At 33.7% G+C, this 18,733-nt stretch overlaps 1 protein-coding gene across 1 annotated transcript in view; it reads left to right on the forward strand.

Moving 5' to 3' along the window:
- The first annotated feature begins 5,151 nt into the window (after positions 1 to 5,151).
- Positions 5,152 to 18,733, forward strand: part of LOC115244905 (1-phosphatidylinositol 4,5-bisphosphate phosphodiesterase epsilon-1-like) — a 39,277-nt gene continuing 25,695 nt past the window's right edge. Inside the window, 5 exon segments of the mRNA XM_029822921.1 lie at positions 5,152 to 5,190; positions 5,193 to 5,229; positions 11,722 to 12,050; positions 13,122 to 13,267; positions 18,484 to 18,679. Of these exon segments, the coding sequence (XP_029678781.1) occupies positions 5,167 to 5,190; positions 5,193 to 5,229; positions 11,722 to 12,050; positions 13,122 to 13,267; positions 18,484 to 18,679 (732 nt within the window). The 5' untranslated portion in view covers positions 5,152 to 5,166.

Genomic DNA, 18,733 nt, shown 5'->3' on the forward strand with positions numbered 1-18,733 from the left:
TGCTATACGTCCACGTTCGATCAATCGTCTTTCTGATTGAAATATTGCTTATCGAATGTTCGCGTTATTGCCATGATTTTTCTACGCGCGCTTATTGATTCGATCCTTTTGTCGTATTTTTTCGAAGGAATTACGGATATATTACTGCACACATAAAGTTATAGAACTTTATTTTATTAAGAAAATAATTCTGTTTTGCGTACACTTTAAATATCTCAAAAAAGTTGGGACACTTTTTTTGAACTGTATATGTAAATTTATAGATGATAATCTCTTATTGTCCAAAAAATTATATCGTTTTATATAGATATTATATAGTACTTATAAAACTTTTTTTATAATATAACTGTAAATGATAGTATCAACGCTACAAAGCGGATCTCTTATAACAAATAGTAGTTTCAAAGCATAGAAAAGTTTTACTCTATTTTTAAAAATCAAAAAATGGAAAACTAATAACATATTTATGCTTTTCTAAATTCTTATATTTTTACATATATGTATTTCTATAGTTATTCGCGAGATGTATGATATAAATTATTCAAGCTTAGAGGAAACCGTAAAAAAATATATATTATTAATATTTTTCCCAATTTTTAAAATAATTTTTATCAAAAAGAAAGAAAAAAAAACAATGCTTCAAAAATTTTATTTAACATTTTCGACTTGTTCACAGGAATTCATTCTCTTATTAATTGTATCATCAATGATGAATAATTCTGTATAGTTATTCTGATAAAATATACATACACAATGTGTATATTTTATTTCAAATTGTTTAAAAATTAAAAGTTTTAACATCTCATACTTCATTTGGTATGCATGAAAAAATTTATGCCATTTATAGCTATTTCTAATGAAAGAATAATACTTTATCCTTTGTCGAAGACAAATACTATCGTATAATACAATCGCAGTGTAATTTAAACAAAACGGATCAAAGTTGATTAAGATTCTTTCTAGCAAATACATAATTTTCCGGTTAGTAATAAATAATACGCTATCTGTATTTGCTTAAATTTTCAAATATCTGATTCATTTCTATTCTGATTTATTCATTTCATTCCAAAATGTGTGTTTTCTCTTTTCGCCATCCGTCCAATCCCACATAAGAAAATATTTTTTTATTTTTACTATTTGATTCGTATTTATTTAAGAAACATGGAAGAATGTTTTTTTTCCTATAAAAAACATTTTTCATATACAACCGCGCGTTCTTTGCAAGACTTCAGATTTTCTGATAATGTGTTTACATACTGTAGTTATATACTCCAAGAATCTAGATATAAATCCCTCTAATAAAGATACTAGATGAGGACGAATCACGACAAATATATAATTTATCTGAAAATTTATAATCGCATGGTACATTCTTGTTAAATTTTTAAGATAAACTGAACTTATTTAAAAAACCTTGCAAATGGTTCCAAAAGTTCTCTTTTCGGCTACAAGAACCATCCATCGTCGAAAATCAACTTAACGACAATGGAATGGCGTTGTAATAGTCGCATGAAACTAACTTTGTACAAACACGACTATTTTCTCAGTGAATATTTTTCTCGCCTTTACTTTCACGTCAATGCATCGAACATTTTCTCGTAAGTGGAGGAAAAAAGCACTCTGATGAGATTCAGCCGCGATTTTATAAGAGCTTTCATTTCTAGCGAGAGCGATGACGAGAGAGCGACTCTAACAACGCGATATATTTCATGCAAGGCAACAAATGCTCGAAACAAGCCATAACAATATTTTTAAAACGTCGTCGACAATTACAAAAAAACATTTCTTCATTAAAGAAGTGACTTCTGAGAAAAGAAAATGGGAGGGAAATGAGAGATTTAATGTGATAAATTTTACTCTAAATTTATTTTAAATTTTACTCACATGCTAAATTTTACTTTAAAATAAAATAATTAACTTTTTGCAATATTATAAAACCTTACACACAACACACACATACACAAGAAATGGAAATGTATCCTATTTCTTAAATAATATTGTAAATATAATAATTGTACTAATTAAATCCTACAAATATATAATATCCGAATAGTAAGTATATATGTTCGTTGTACGATAAAAAAGTAGGAAAGTATCGAGCTGTCGCAAAAATAACATTCTAATTACTCACGAAAAGTTTACCTTAATAACAATACGAATGCTACCACCCAAGTCTAATAAACCTCGAAAGTTTCTGAACGTTCTTCAGGTTCGCCTGAACTTTCTTTCGTGACGCGGTAGCGGCGGTTTCATAAAATCTGACGCAGAAAAATAGAACGATGTACAGCGCCCAACGCAAACGAGATAAATTTCTTCTAGCGCGAAACGAGCTTAAGCAAGCTGCTGTAAATTTTATCCCCGCCACTCTGTACAAAATAACGAATTCTCGCGCACACGCAGATGTCACCGGTGCCCCAAAAATTACCATTCTTTAATTAAAATTCGCAGAAGTTTTATTTTGGACTTATGTCTTAAAATATTTCGATGCCTGTAATATCGATGTAATTATCTCTTTTATTTTTACCGATTCTTTTTAATTATATCTTTAGTACTATTTTTTACTTATAATCATTTTTATTTAAAAATATTCTATATATGATATATGTATCCTTAATCTGTTTTCAGAGTAGAATTCAAATTAAATAGAAATTTTGTCAGATGTTAAGTTATCAGTATTTTTTGCATTATTAGAAAAAAGTGAAAAATTTCGAACAATTAAATTTCAAAGCAAACCTAATTCCTCAGTTAATTTGAACCTTTTACCTAAAATTTTGATTTAAAACTTGAAATTAAATGCAAAAACATATTAAGACTTAAAATATTATAAAAATTATTATTCTCATTTTTTTTTAATTGGGGAAATAGTAGCCTTTAAATTGATCGAAGGAAGAAATACTAATATATATATATATATATATGCAGCATATATGGTATATTTATCGTATTAATTGCAAAAATATAATTTGACCAAAAATACTGCGGTTTAATAGTAACTGTGAATTTCGCCTAATAGATAGTCTTTAGAGAGAAAACGAATAGACTGTCAAATACAGCGCACGTAAAATGTGTTACAACCTACGTTCTATCATGCCTGCACTTTTGCCCCTACGCTATTAAATGTTACGGTAATATATTTTGAATGTGTTCCGAGTATATCTCTCCTTTTTTTATATCCATGCAGAAATAAAATACATAACTCGCATATACGTGTCGAAAGCGAATTATTCCCACGCAAGCTTACCGCTTTTCCATACATATCGGAGATGCAACAACAGAAACCGTAAACCGTTAAATTGCGATCCATTTTAAAATAACATTTCATTGTATATGTTTTTTACATTTGCAATAGTAATTACATATAACAAAGAGGGATAAATATTTTGAAATTTATAAAAAAATATATACACGTGTAGCTGTACTAAGTATACAAATAATTGTCTGCATAAATTTATCGAATAGATTAACAATATAGAATCGCATATAAAATTGCATCTATATGATAAACTTATTAATCTTCTAATACATATATTTAAGACAAAATTGTTAAACAAATACAATCTAAAAATTCTCTAATCTTTCCTGATTATTTTAATTAACAAAGTTTGTTTTCTTTCGCTCTGATTCAAGATTAATTAAAATTAGCTATTATCATACTGTTTTTCAAAAACAGTGGAAGATAAATAATTATTAAGCAGATTGTTGTAAAAAAGATTTTATCAACCATATCTTAATAAATGCAATTCGCAAAGATACCAAAATATAGATAAATATATTGTTAAATAAATAATTTTCTTCATCTCATTTCTATCAATTATCACGAAATAATTGGAACGCATTTTAGATTTTTTTCTGATATTTTCCGACTTTTCACAATTTCCCCAATTATTTCATAAGAGATCGTATTTAGATAGTTGTCTCGGCTATAAAATTTATATACGACTAAACATCTTCAATAAAAAATTTCGCGAAACTAGTGGTAGATATTATTCACTGCGCTACGCTATACGCGTATCGAACATAGCTACCTAGTCGAATCAATGTATAATCTCCGTGGTTCATTCGACCAAATTGATCTAAGAAACTGTTCTCGATAACGAAATCGGGAGTCAAACTTCACCTCACTGCGACTCGAGCGCATCCATTGTCGATCATTAGACGCAGCTAATAAAGTATTCCTTGCCATGTGCTAAGTTTCCAAAGAGCCAATTGCAACTCCTCACGAATAATAGCGTTGCTGTGCAGTGACGATCTCTTCACTGCTACGAAGTGTATAACTTTCTATAGTAATACGTATTACGCCATTTGAGAGAACAACGCTCGAGAAGTTATATATACAATCGTAAATTAACAATAACAAGAAAAAAATAGAACTATTGTAAATAATTTTAAGCCTCAATATAAATTTGATTTAGAAAATACTTCATTAGTCACGAATTTAAAATATTTCACATTAAAGTTGTAAAAAAAAAAGATAATCTTAACATGCTATACTATGTACATCTGATACAATTTTTATTATATTCGTTAAAAAATATATTCTGCTAAAATTTTCAAAAGAATCGTAAAAAAGTTGTGAAGAGATTAAACACCCTACAATTAATTCAATATTTGATCACGAAAATTTTATTAACTACAATTTTTCCAATAAATGTTTTTTGAGAATTAAAAGCTCTGTCAATATATTTAATTTTTAATAAAATAAAACTTTTCCAACACGTTGTAGGCCATAGCCGTAATATGATATCCATATGATATAATATGGTAACCGTAATAAAATATTGAAATAGCCTCTACAATTTTAATTCTCAAAATTGTGATGCAATTTTGCAAGATGGAATATTCAGATCATATTTAGCATTAATAAAAATTGCGAGCAACGATTATTTCTTGAGTTTAAAAGAAAATTATCCTTTGTTAAATTTTGTTGTAAATTATAGCTTTATACAGACCTCTCTTGAAATGTAAGAGAAATATTTTCTCGGGAGAAAATCAAGCTTAAAAAGTTACAAACTAAATATATCCCTTTTTCCACTCTCTCTTATAGGGCTTTCCCTTTTATACTTCCGGAGCATATTATCGCTCCGAGAATTCATCGAATAATTTACATCGATCTTTCGCTCGATCGTGCCTCGAACGTCCGATATAGACGAGGATGAACATTGCGAGATGAAGCCATCGAATGTGACTCCTCGAGAACTCTATCGCCCATCGTTGAACGGAAGTTTAAAGGTGAAACACGCCGGCGCGTTCTGCCAGCGACAGCTTGCAGCTGCAGCCTGCGAAACCGCGCCGCTTTATGGATTAACGAGCGTCCGCACTTTCGCGAAGTTTCACGTAACACGGTCGCAAAGTGCCGGCGAATTCGCGATGCCGGAAGTTTCTAGTGCGAATGTGGGCACTCGCAAGACGAATTTCTGATTAATTGCCACCGTAACGAATAATGAATACGCTTGTGCAACGCTATATATATTCAGCGACACTTGAGACTTACCTATCGATCGAATATCTCTTATTTTCGGAACGCAAAGTTTGTTTCTCTGTCTATCAAATTCGCGAATGGAATTCGGGAAATGAGTATATACGTTAAATTGAACAACGCGTTGAGTTATCTCATCCATCACTCATTTGATTAACTCATTACAATGTGAAACTACAACTACAAATAAAGAGGATATTCGTGTGGGATAATCAACAGGTGAAACAATGTTGAAATCTTAAAACTTGTATTTAAGTTAACTTTGTGAAATGTTCTAATTTCTATCCATATTAGAGACAAAAGAAGGAGAAACAATTGCATGCAATTTCTGCATCTCTTTAAACCATCTATCTTTATTGAGATCATTTTAAATATAAGTCATAATATTCTTATTTTATTTATATAATGTCAAATGTATTAGAGAATTTTTAGGCATAGATTTAATGCCGTGTGTCCAGATACCTCTCTTTATCTAACGCTTAATTAAAAAGCGTAAAAGAGGGAAGCCGATCAAAACGTGCATTGGTCGACTGCAATTAAGGCAGCCGTGAATGCACTTTTATTTCGATAACAGCGTATACGAATTCGTACTGCTTTGCACAATACGAATTAGGCTTGAAGCCAGCTAGCTCATTTTAACGGGAAATGGGGACCATTTCTACTCATTCTCTTTTTGTTCTTTAGACTTCTCTTTAGTGGTAGATATTCTCTGTTTTCCGTAGAGCGCAAAGCATTTCTCTTCCAAAGCGATCTGTCAATCTTTTGTTCCTTAACAAACAATGAGAAAAAAGGAAGAGATGCTGTTTTAAGTCAGAGACAATCATTATAGTAACCATCAATTTTGGAGAATAATTAAGAAATGTTTAATACTATTTCTATGATATTTAATTTATATTTTTATCGTATAAAGAATGTGTCTTTTCCTTAACAGAAAATGCACTTAACGAGGAACGCTCTATATTTTTATTAATCTGATATCACTGAGATTTCTTCAAATATATTATGTATAAATCGTGTGAAAAAAAAGTAAGATAATTTCTAAATTTCGGTGATTTTTGTCTCTAATGGTTTTTATCAGTTACATTATACAAGTGTAACGAGATAACAGAATAAGAGAAAATCTCAGCAATATTTCGCAGAAATCCTCCTATCTACATTTCTTTCGTAAAAATTTTCATTTCCCAAGTGTGCTATTCCAATAGTATTTCCAACTGCGATACGTATTAAACTCGAGAACCCCGACAAGCGAATTCATTAACCGGACGCGTTTTCTAAAAATCTCCGTGATAAATCTGCCCGTACGATTTTCCCTAAAAAAAAAAAAAAAAAAAAAAAAAATTTCCTCTCTTGAAAAAGTATAATATTCTTATTTTATTTATATAATGTCAAATGTATTAGAGAATTTTTAGGCATAGATTTAATGCCGTGTGTCCAGATACCTCTCTTTATCTAACGCTTAATTAAAAAGCGTAAAAGAGGGAAGCCGATCAAAACGTGCATTGGTCGACTGCAATTAAGGCAGCCGTGAATGCACTTTTATTTCGATAACAGCGTATACGAATTCGTACTGCTTTGCACAATACGAATTAGGCTTGAAGCCAGCTAGCTCATTTTAACGGGAAATGGGGACCATTTCTACTCATTCTCTTTTTGTTCTTTAGACTTCTCTTTAGTGGTAGATATTCTCTGTTTTCCGTAGAGCGCAAAGCATTTCTCTTCCAAAGCGATCTGTCAATCTTTTGTTCCTTAACAAACAATGAGAAAAAAGGAAGAGATGCTGTTTTAAGTCAGAGACAATCATTATAGTAACCATCAATTTTGGAGAATAATTAAGAAATGTTTAATACTATTTCTATGATATTTAATTTATATTTTTATCGTATAAAGAATGTGTCTTTTCCTTAACAGAAAATGCACTTAACGAGGAACGCTCTATATTTTTATTAATCTGATATCACTGAGATTTCTTCAAATATATTATGTATAAATCGTGTGAAAAAAAGTAAGATAATTTCTAAATTTCGGTGATTTTTGTCTCTAATGGTTTTTATCAGTTACATTATACAAGTGTAACGAGATAACAGAATAAGAGAAAATCTCAGCAATATTTCGCAGAAATCCTCCTATCTACATTTCTTTCGTAAAAATTTTCATTTCCCAAGTGTGCTATTCCAATAGTATTTCCAACTGCGATACGTATTAAACTCGAGAACCCCGACAAGCGAATTCATTAACCGGACGCGTTTTCTAAAAATCTCCGTGATAAATCTGCCCGTACGATTTTCCCTAAAAAAAAAAAAAAAAAAAAGAAGAGATTTCGCTCTTGAGAACATGTAGAAAGACGAGACGCGGACCGCTCGAGTGAATTTCGACCATAAATCGTTCGCTCTCTCGATGCCCTTTACTATGGTCTCTTTCCTCTTTCTCTCTCTTTCTCGATAATAAATCCAAAACTTCGAGTTTCATTTTTATTTCTTCCTTCTCCCTCAGATTACGATCGATGCGTCGCCAGATTTGAGGACAACGCCGTGACAAGGGAGAGAGAAGCCCGACGAGGGGAGGGGCTTGAAAGGGGGCTTCGATCGGCTCGGATATCGATGGAGCCGTCCTGATGCAAACCGCGAAACTACGCGGGGATTACCCGGCCCGTTCGTCGGACTAATTTCCACGGCAGACCCCGGCGATTTCGCGGAGCAGCGTTGCTACGCCGCTCTCTCATCTCCCTCAACGGCGCGACAGACCCAGCCACTTCCACTTCCTCCACCCCACGTGGCCGCACCATCACCTGATAAGGTAAGCTGCTCTCTTTTTATCGTAGCTATCGCGTTACTATCATACACTACTGCTGAGGGATTTCAGGGATACACGTTAAAGATGATAGATCGTTTCGAGATGATAATTACTACTCGATTCTCGCGTCTCATTTCGGGATGTATATTGTTGATAAGAATCTTTGATATTATCCTAAATTGAATGTTACGTAATATGTTGTCTTTTTATCCGGTTTTAATAAGTGTAAACTGCATACGATATGCTCGGAAATGATCTTATTATAGCTTGATTAACATAATCTTGTATATATTATAAATTCTGTCAACTTAATAGCAGACGAGATCGATAAACGGAGTAAAAATCTTCTTTAAAAACATTACATTTTTGTATATCAATTCACTCTATCAATTCACGTATATTTAAGATACAGGAATATTAATCAAGATCAATTTCTGACATAGATGAAATCAAAATCGAGAAAAAAAGAAAAAGAAATTGCCGGCAAAATAGATCGACCCAACAACTGATAAAAGAATATGTATTATAAATTGTTTTTTATTTATCTTATTTCTCCACAATATTATAATACACATAACGGAGAGAGATTGATTTGATTAAATTCAAAGCTTCGCAAACAAGGTTCTATCACTATACATTATGATAATGCAATAGCCATTTATGTTCCTGATCCGATATGTTGATTAATCTCTTCATCGGATTATCGTACACACTACTATCTGATAAGGTTCGCCAATTGACCGCGTACGCCGGAGCACGCCACGGTCTGACTACTCTGTCCACACTTGGCGTATGTTTGCGCGAGGTCTTAAGATCCTTGGCGGACCCCGGTTTGCACGAAGACGTTGATGGACGAGCGTGTACACGCAGATCGGTCCATCTCACGCTATACACTATACATCATGCGATAATCGACTTGCATAAGAGCAATGTGCGTAGGAACACCGCTCGGTATCGCGGTATCAGCAATTACTCCGTTTAAGATGTATGCTCGCCTCAAACATCGTTCGAGAAATTGCATTTCACGAGACGGAAATGACGCGCTAGAACACCGTTCTACTTAGCTCCGACTCCGTACAAGATTTAATTACGAAGGTATAGCAGACATATCGCTAAAAAAAATTCATATTTAATAATCTAGCTTCCGTCTAAAAAAGATGATGGAATAATAATAACGCTTGGCGTCACAAATTGAAAAGATTTTCTGCAAATATTCTATAGTAAAATATATCTTATTTTCACTAATTCTGTAACATTAATCGCTCGCGGATATTAAATCCCGTTCAAACTAACGGAGTGCAAAATTTTTCTATCTCTTGTTTTATCGATGCTCTTCATCCGCTTGTATTTCAACTTCCGTTGCAATCTCGCCCGAGGCTTGCATCGTACAACAAACAATAATTCGTTTCTGTTGTTTTTTTCCAAAGAATTCCGTCTATCTTTCACATATATGTTATTTCCTCGATTGACATTTCGAAAAGTAACGCGAGAATATATGCTTCTCGCACTACATCGTGCGAATACAAAAGTTATGTTATAGCCTGAAACAATTTTGTATTCAACAGGACACGTATAAACGATGATTATCCTTCGCAAAAAAAAAAAATAAAATAACTACCAGTACAACGGCATAAAAATATGCGTTTCTGCATATTATTCCATTGCTGGAGGCAAGTACGTACGAGGCTCGCAATATTCGAGATTCCTCGAATTATTTTGTGGCACTCCATGAATGTCACTGCGAATGAATGCCCTCGCATAATTCTGTGCCGTCTCATAAGCATGCATTATGTCAGTACTCAATTCTAACGAGACGCAGAATTCTTAATCGTTTTTTGAGATAACTGGGTCAGATTTAAAATTGTTGGCATACATGTTTCAAGCTTTTCTTTGCATTAATGATAAAAAAAAAAAAAAAAAATTTCTTTTTATTGAAATATTTCATTTGTTTAAGAAGATATTTTGTTTTTCTTTTAAAAAAATAATTTATATATAACGTGGACCAATTTGGGATTTCAATTTCTAAACCTGATTTCGCAGACGTATATTTTCTTTCTTTTATTATTTATATTTTATATCTTGCAGTTGTTAAATCGTTTCACGTGTACCGGGTGCCAAAATTTAAAATATCATCAACTGTGTTTTTATTTTGGAACATCAACGATAGAGAGCCCGATACTCGCAGTGCAGAATTATTCATCGGAGACCTAAAAGGGTGCTTTTATTCGTCGGTCGCGTCGAATTTTGTGCATCGCTCACGTCGCGTCGGCGAAAAACCATCATCAAGCTGACCTTTTTGTGCGGCAAATGTTAAACGATAGGCAAAAAGTTGCCGTGTTTCTTTCACAAATTGGCACGCTCGAAATTTCACTCGTTAATTATATATAGCTTACAGATACACGGTGTCACGAGATTACGTAAAATATCTTCATTAAAATATATATTTTAATTTTTAATAATCTGTAAACTTCATCCCTCGTTTTTATATATTTAAATCGTAATTCGGACAATTTAATACATATTGCATTAATATTGTATTTAAATGTAATTGAATATGAAAATTATCGCAGTTCATTAGGCGAGACCTAATTGCAGGGCGTGTTTTATATATAAATTCTGATGCAAGCATGCTGAAAATAATTACGCTGTGTGATATGAATAAAAGAGAAAAGAAATTAATACCGAATATTAAAATAATTTCTATCAAACTTTTATAAATATACCGTCCACATAAAATTTAAAAATAAATTTGCTCGGAAATGCTTCAAGATTTTAATATGTGGACAGATGAATACGCTATCAATTTTTCAACGACATTGATTGTCCAAAAATAATTGCATCAAGTGATCGATAAATAATCTCTCTCTCTCTCTTTCTCTCTGTTTTCGCTCAGTTATTTCGCAAACAAATGTCATGTATGTCAAGTTTTTGCTCAACGAGAGCTATGATGACTCGATATTGCATCTTTGACAAGAGATAATATAAATATCGTTAAATACCTCCATATAAAAGAATCTCTAATAATATCATTTTCGAAATATTTACTATAAATATCTCTATTCTTTATATTTATGCTATATTTTGATATTTTGACATTATTTCTTATATTCTCATTTTTTCTTGTATGATTTTGTTGATTCTTGAAAAATGTTAAAACTAAGCTATTCAATCCTCTATTTTTTCAACAATTAATACCATGCTTACCTTAATGCCATGCTTTGAAGCATCGCAATATTTTCTCGAAAGTTACATATTATATTTTAAAATATTCATATTTTAACATATATTATTTAACATATATAACTAATGTAACAAGATTAAAAATGATAAAAAATAACATTTTAATCTCAATAAAGCTTCATTGATTCTTCTCGTATCTTTTTCTCGATATTACATCGTGATCGTGTAAAAAGTGAAAAGAAAAGAGAGTAATAGAGATAAAATAAACATTTCAGAGCTGGAGAAGCGGCCGCAGCCGCAGCCGCCTCGGAGCTCTGAGGAGCTGGAGGATCTGCACAAGCTGTTGCACTTCCCCGAGGAGGTGGCGCTCAGGTTGACGGAAAGCGAGTACCAGCTGTTCTACCAGGTACCGCCGCACGAGTATCTAAGGCACGTGGCACAGGACCAGACCACGTTGCAGAAACCACCTGCCAGGCCACCCCCGTCGCCGAGTCGCAGCAGCCCCAGCACCATCAACAGCTCGACCCAAACCGAGGATGAATCTTCCTGGCCTGTCGCCACAGTGTATTCGACCGTGCAGACCCTCATCGATCGTTTTAATGAGGTACCATTAGCTTCTCCCTTTCCCTCACCCTCTCCTTTTACCCCCTTATTAATAGCCCTAACTGGTTGCATCTTGAATTGCTTTGAGAGAAACGACGACAAAAGAAAGAAAGGGAGAAAGTCTCGTAAATTCATCCCAAATAACAGAAATATTATTAACAATGTAAAATTAAAAAAAAAAAAAATAGTAGTGCACTATAAGGATGGTAATAAACGCGAATCACAATCGCGAAAGCTCCACGCTAAGTACCTCCGAGTCTTTAGTCCGCGGAAACTCTCATCAGCCGCTTTTAATGAGGTATCCACTTCTCCAGTGGCTTTCCGTACGTTTTCGCCCGACACTTTCACCTACTTACTCCACTCGTATACGTATACGACACACGGTATCACCTGACCTCGCTTACCCACCGTCCCATCTGCCATTTCCCACTCTAAATTCTCGTCCAAGGTTGAAAACGTCGGGTTCTCCATTCCTCTTCTTTCATATGTCGTTCTCTTTATCACCCCGTACTAAACAAAAGCCTCGGGGATAGAGAGAACCGCGATGGAAAATACTGAATGACATTCTTCGCGGAAAGCTGTAACGTTCCTCGCAAAAGCAATAATTTTTATTTCATTTTATAAAACTCGAATAAAATTCAATAAAAAAATGAAGCTGGTAAACTAACAAATTTTTCAATATTTCTATCATTGCTATTGTCATCGTTCGCGTCAATTTACATCTCGTATCATTGTAATATCACTGATAATGATAATTGAACGTTAATGCAAGTTTCCGCGAAGCTTCAAATTTCCATAATTGCAGCTATAACTGATTTTAACAGAACGATTCGCAAGTATCGTTTAACACGTCCCGTAAAAAGAAAAAAGATAAAGAGAGAGCGTGAATTATCCATTTATTAAATTACACGATTACATAAATGCGGGCTGTCAAAAACTTGCATCGCAGACGTGCATTATTCAGTTCAACGACATCGAGTTGTAATTATTACATCGAAAGTGACGATAATATAATAATATGATCACTGGCAGATGAGATAATCACACCTTTAATTACACGTTTGTTAATCAGGTAAGCTCATGGGTCACTCACGCGATCACCAGCGGTGCTACGATAGAGGAACGACAAGCTGTGCTGTCTTGTCTTCTACGCGTTGCGCTAACCTGTTGGAATACCGGAAACTTTAATTCAGCCATGGAGATAATCGCCGGTTTGAAGTAAGTATACGTAAAGTCTGCTATTAACGCGAATGTCGGCGTTAAATCCCGCTGGATTAAAAGATCAATCTTTGAACGGTCATCTCCTACTTCCCGCAATATTCACTTTATTACGACCCATAAGCCAGTCTTGTGTGCGCCTTCGGCTAAGTACGAAAGTCGTAATACAATTTCTTGTTCTCGCGCCACATTACGGAAGTCCATCCATCTTCATCCTTACGTAAGCATCTAAGGACAACTTGTCCGCAAGGACAAAGTTGCTGTCGGCACCGATAGATCATCACGAAAGACGACCGCAACACGCGTCCCGTCACCCTCGAGTTTTGATCGGATTAAAGACTTAGCCTCGCGTTGCCGCACGTGTATACGCGTAACTATAATTATGCGGTGTCACATTATAACCGGCTAATTTATTGAATTAACACGTATGGAATTACTGGCGAGAATATTTTTAAAAGAAATTATATTAAAAAATTTATATTCAGATATTATAAATATATTTAATTCATGTTCTTCCAACAAAATTTTAACGTAATATTTAACCAGCTAATCGTCCTCGACAATTTAACAAAATTTAAGAAAACCTGAAATTCTCATCTCGTTATTTAAAGATTTATGTGTAAAAGAATCCAAAAAAGTTCAAGTGGAATGAGATTCGCAATGCAATTTCTTTAGAAATATCTGCGCTTTAATAGAAAAAAATTCATTTGTGATTCGTTTAAAGATATAAAAAGTCATGTTTTTTTATTAAAATATGTGATTAAGTAATAAGTAAAACAGTAAGAGAGACGGCAAGTTTCTTGTTGTTATTATATAACCAAGTATAATGTTTCGAAATTTCATCGATAAAAACTTGACGCGATATCTCCAGAAATCGGATCAAACTGTACTTGATACGATTACAAGTGAATTTCTTTGCGGAATGAAGTTCGTACTCGTAACGCGAGCAGCGATCCACAAAATATTCAGATCTTTCTGGTAGCAAATCGAAGACTATTCAACAAGTATCGTGCTCTTGAAATGTATATCTACCGTATTATATCTCATTGGACAAGATCCAATCCTGACAGAGCTTTAAATCTCTGGAAAATAACGATACTTTAGAATCTTTGATATTTTTGCAGCCATGTATCTGGAATTTGTGACGAATGAGCGATCAAAGATGCTTTGTCCACTCAGGCTTTCAATCGATCGTAACAGTCGCTATTGGACTGCAGATCTCCCATGAAGTTACATCCATCTCGTAAAGTGATAATCATTAGAGTCAAGTGTCCTTCGAATAACTCGATTTACGCAGACTTGGCTTATGAACACTGAGACATACTTGTTTTAATTGTTCTCTTTAAACGCTATTTTCGTAAAATTCCAATATTTTGAGCATCGCGTGTCTCTTCCCGTCGATATCGGATATATTATTTCTCGCTTGGAAATTGAAATCAATAAATGTAGCTTGTTTCATTTGTCATATTTCATCGAAATCCGAAATTGCATCGATTTCAACTACCTATCTTCATATCCCTTTTATTGTTATTATCCAGATTTCACACACATTGCATTATTATTTAAATATTTTTTAATATATACGTTCTCGATTTTTATCGAAAGATTAACATCATTACACGACGTTTCATATGAATTATGTAACTTGATTGGCGAGCGATAATTACTACACAATTTGCTTATACATATATATCTGCTATATATTTCAACGGAGCTTAGATTTCAAGCGAGAAACCAGAGAATGTTCGCAGCTTGATTGAAATACTTATACCAGACTCCCTTTACTCCAGGTTGGCGCATAAATGTTATGCGATTTGCTCCCGGCTGTTCTCATACTTCGCTAAGCTATCTCGTACGTTTTACATACCTTATCGGAATAAGTGATAGTAAGTGCATCATTATTAAACCATAAAACAAAAAATATAGCATGTGCTAATCATAATAAAAGACTCATCGTATAGATGTACGAAAATGCTTTCTCAATTGTTAATTATTATTAATAATTATTTATTTATGTAATATCTTATTACAAGAAAGATATTAAAAAAACGATATACCATCCTATTCTTAGTTTCTAGTCCCTAGTAAAAAGCGCGAAATAAAAACTTACATCCACAGGTATTTACTAAATTGCTCCCTATTAATTTATATTATTGGCCACGAATTATTAAACTGTTATGAGAAAAATAATTTTAAATTAAAATTAAAAAATTAACTCAAAAAGTATGCGAAATGAAGAACTCTCTAAAAAAAAATAAACGATATAAATTGGAATATATGTTATAGCATAAAAAGCAAGATATAAATACGTCAATGATCCTTTTACACGATCGGTTTATAGATGATAATTGTATTTAATTGGATTGTAAAAATATTTATCAAGAATGTGTGTGTGTGTGTGTGTGTATAATTTACTTTGAAACAAACGACTGTTGAATCCACAGAAATTTAAAGTATTATTATATACAATACACATATCTCTTTTTATAGGATTTTTACGTTTTGTCGCGAAGTGACTTCTCGTCGTAATTCGCGTTTTATATATCGAGAGCATTCCGTAAAAATTTTCCCGAACACTGCGATATATACAGTTTACTCTGCGAATGTTTCTCGACTCGATGCTCTGCTCATGTCCCGAAACGATTGAACGATATAATCGCATTATTTCGCGAGGAAATTCTTTCGAAACTGCGACCTCTTTCAATCCGATGCCTCGTGAGGAGGATGGGATAATCTCCCGTTAAGAAGTAAATTCAAATAATGAATGTGTGTCATTAATTTCCTAGAGATCAACGAGTGCAAGCAACTCCGCGCATTCGACCGTAAAATCGTTCTCCTACCCGTTTAACAATTAATTCTCGCCCGGCGTGAGAGAAGTGCCGGAAAAAAAAAATACAAAGCGATATCGGCATGTTGAACTTTTAAAGTTTCAAAGAACAACTCGTGCGAAGTTTTTGAAAACGTATCGTTGTTTTAAAGGGCGCTCTTGACTGGGAAAATTTGATTAATCGTCGTATTTTATGCTAGCCTATTTAAACGTCAAAGCGTGATTTTTATTAAAGTTTTGCTCGCGAATTCGTTTGCGAATGAAACTTTCCGAGAGAGATTGCATTTTGCGTTTTTATTATTTACAACTTCATTATCTCATGACCACAATATATGTGTGTGAAGATATAAAAAGACACGCTATCAAAAATACATGTGTCTATCTACTTAGAAAATAATCGATTTAATATTGTTATCCGTGCTTACTTAAAAAAAAAAATATATATATATATATTCAAAGAGATTTTCGTTTTTCGAGGAACGAGCTCTTTGTATCTAAACATCTAAAGTAGAATACTTTATTAAAGAGTTTCTTGCCAATTCCAAACCTACACAGAAAGTATGCTTGGAAATTCTGATCCCGGCATTCCACGTGCAAATATAAATGAAGGAAACGTCTCTGTGTTGTGAATATCTGAGAAATTTATTTTCACAGAGAGAGAAGAAAATAGGAAGTAAAAAAGAAAGGAGGATCGAACTTCATTTCCACTTGAATAATTCAAGAGAGATTGACTTCCTCAAGCCGTTGATAAATTTTTAACCGATCTTTGTCCCTGGTAATATACAATTGTAATAAAATGTATTACATATCGATATCGGCAGTTACTGACCCTAACCGAAATACCGTAATAACTATCGTCGATTCAATAAACGGAAGCTGCGGAGGAAATTACATCGATGAGCGTAACATCACTGATAATAGAAATTTCTAAGGGGTGAGAGAGGGAGTGTTTTATCCGCGCCGGTTTACGTCCGCCATTCGGTCATCGCTTGCGTCCTTTTCACGGATAACGATGCTCTCTCGTCGTTATCATTAAATGTCGCCGCGCCTTTTATACGCTCTCTACGAAACGAACGAATTTTACTTTAAGTGGCATAGCGGAAAACCTTTACGTTTGTTACTATCGGGAAAAAGCGGCGCGGAAATAACGTACTTTTTATTACTCGGAACCACTGTAAAGCTACGTACCCTGTGCTCGTCCTACAAATGAGAAGATAAAAGTTTCGTGCGGGAGTATCGTTTTAGAACGATCGTTGCACACTCGGCTAACTGTCGTACGCTACTGGGAAACATTTTCAACCGGCATTCGGAGCTAACTAGCCCGCACGCTATGGAGAACGCCTAAAGAGAGAGGATAATTAACGCCGTAGTAATAAAAGTTCCCCGATTTTCAACGACCGCTGGTACGCGAAACGGAGGAAACTGTTTGCATTGAGCGTGACATGTTGTTTCATCCGGGATACTGGGGCAACCATCGAGCCGGCTTAATTTTGAATCGTGTCCGTAAATGTAAATTGTCGTTACTATATTTCGCTGCGAACTTACAATGTGCTAAACTCTAGTTGACGATTGAACATTTTCTCACTAATTTCGCCATTTTTGAAATATTGATCTTTCAGACTATACACACATGGAGATTTAAGAAATAAAATTTCTCACTAGAAAATTATTTCTTCTATAGAAAGAACGAATATTTGAAGCTTTAATTCTCCTTTTAATAAAACAAAACAAAAAATGAATATATATAATAGTAACAAACATTATTAATAATATTTCGAGCAAACCTATAATAATGAATTATCTATTATCGTCGAAAAAAAATTTTTATATTTTCCTAATAGAAAAAAAAAATATTTATTTTATTCCAATTTTTCCTTCCAAATTAATTTAGCATTCAACTAATATCAATGCTTTTAGTATAGCATTAACTGTTACTGAAATTTACCTTAGCTGAAATTAAGCTCTGTAATTCTGCGAAGGGTAAACCACTGTATAATGTCGGTGCACAAGATTGAAGTATTAGGTAGGAATTAACGTGTGTTACTTTAATTGAGTATTACTTAATTAAAGTATTAAATTTCATTTATAAGTATAATACTCGCTGATTTCTTGATCAATGATTTATTCGCTAAACTGTTTACGTGTTTCGCAATTTAAATAATGGCACTAAATATATTTATGAAAAAATATATAAATTATTTGAAATTTCTGCTATTGTCAAATACAATATCACTGGCAATAACACGCGCGCCTATATTATTATATATACAGAGGTATATTATAATTACCTAAGGGGAAATAAATTTTTATTGTCAGCGATTTACTCTTGTAATTCTATATTTGATGAAATGCCTCTCGTCTAATTACGATCGTGTTGTCTGTGTTCCAGATCCAACAAGCTAAAGCCGTTTTGGCATAGCGTGAACGAGCCTATACCGGTTATGGAATATCTCTCCTCCGCCCTTCTGTCTTCCGAATATGAGTATGCACTCGCTCGCGCTCTCGCGATGCCGGAATGTCCTGTGGTGCCATTCTTCGGAGCCTTCCTGCGCGAGCTACGGGAAGTTATTGCATGCGAAACAAAGGTAAATTTTTACACGAAGAATACCTCGTGTTTTTCCCATTATTTATTTGACAAC

This window comes from Formica exsecta, unplaced genomic scaffold, assembly GCF_003651465.1.
Source record: "Formica exsecta isolate Colony F162 unplaced genomic scaffold, ASM365146v1 scaffold878, whole genome shotgun sequence".
NCBI lineage: Eukaryota > Metazoa > Arthropoda > Insecta > Hymenoptera > Formicidae > Formica > Formica exsecta.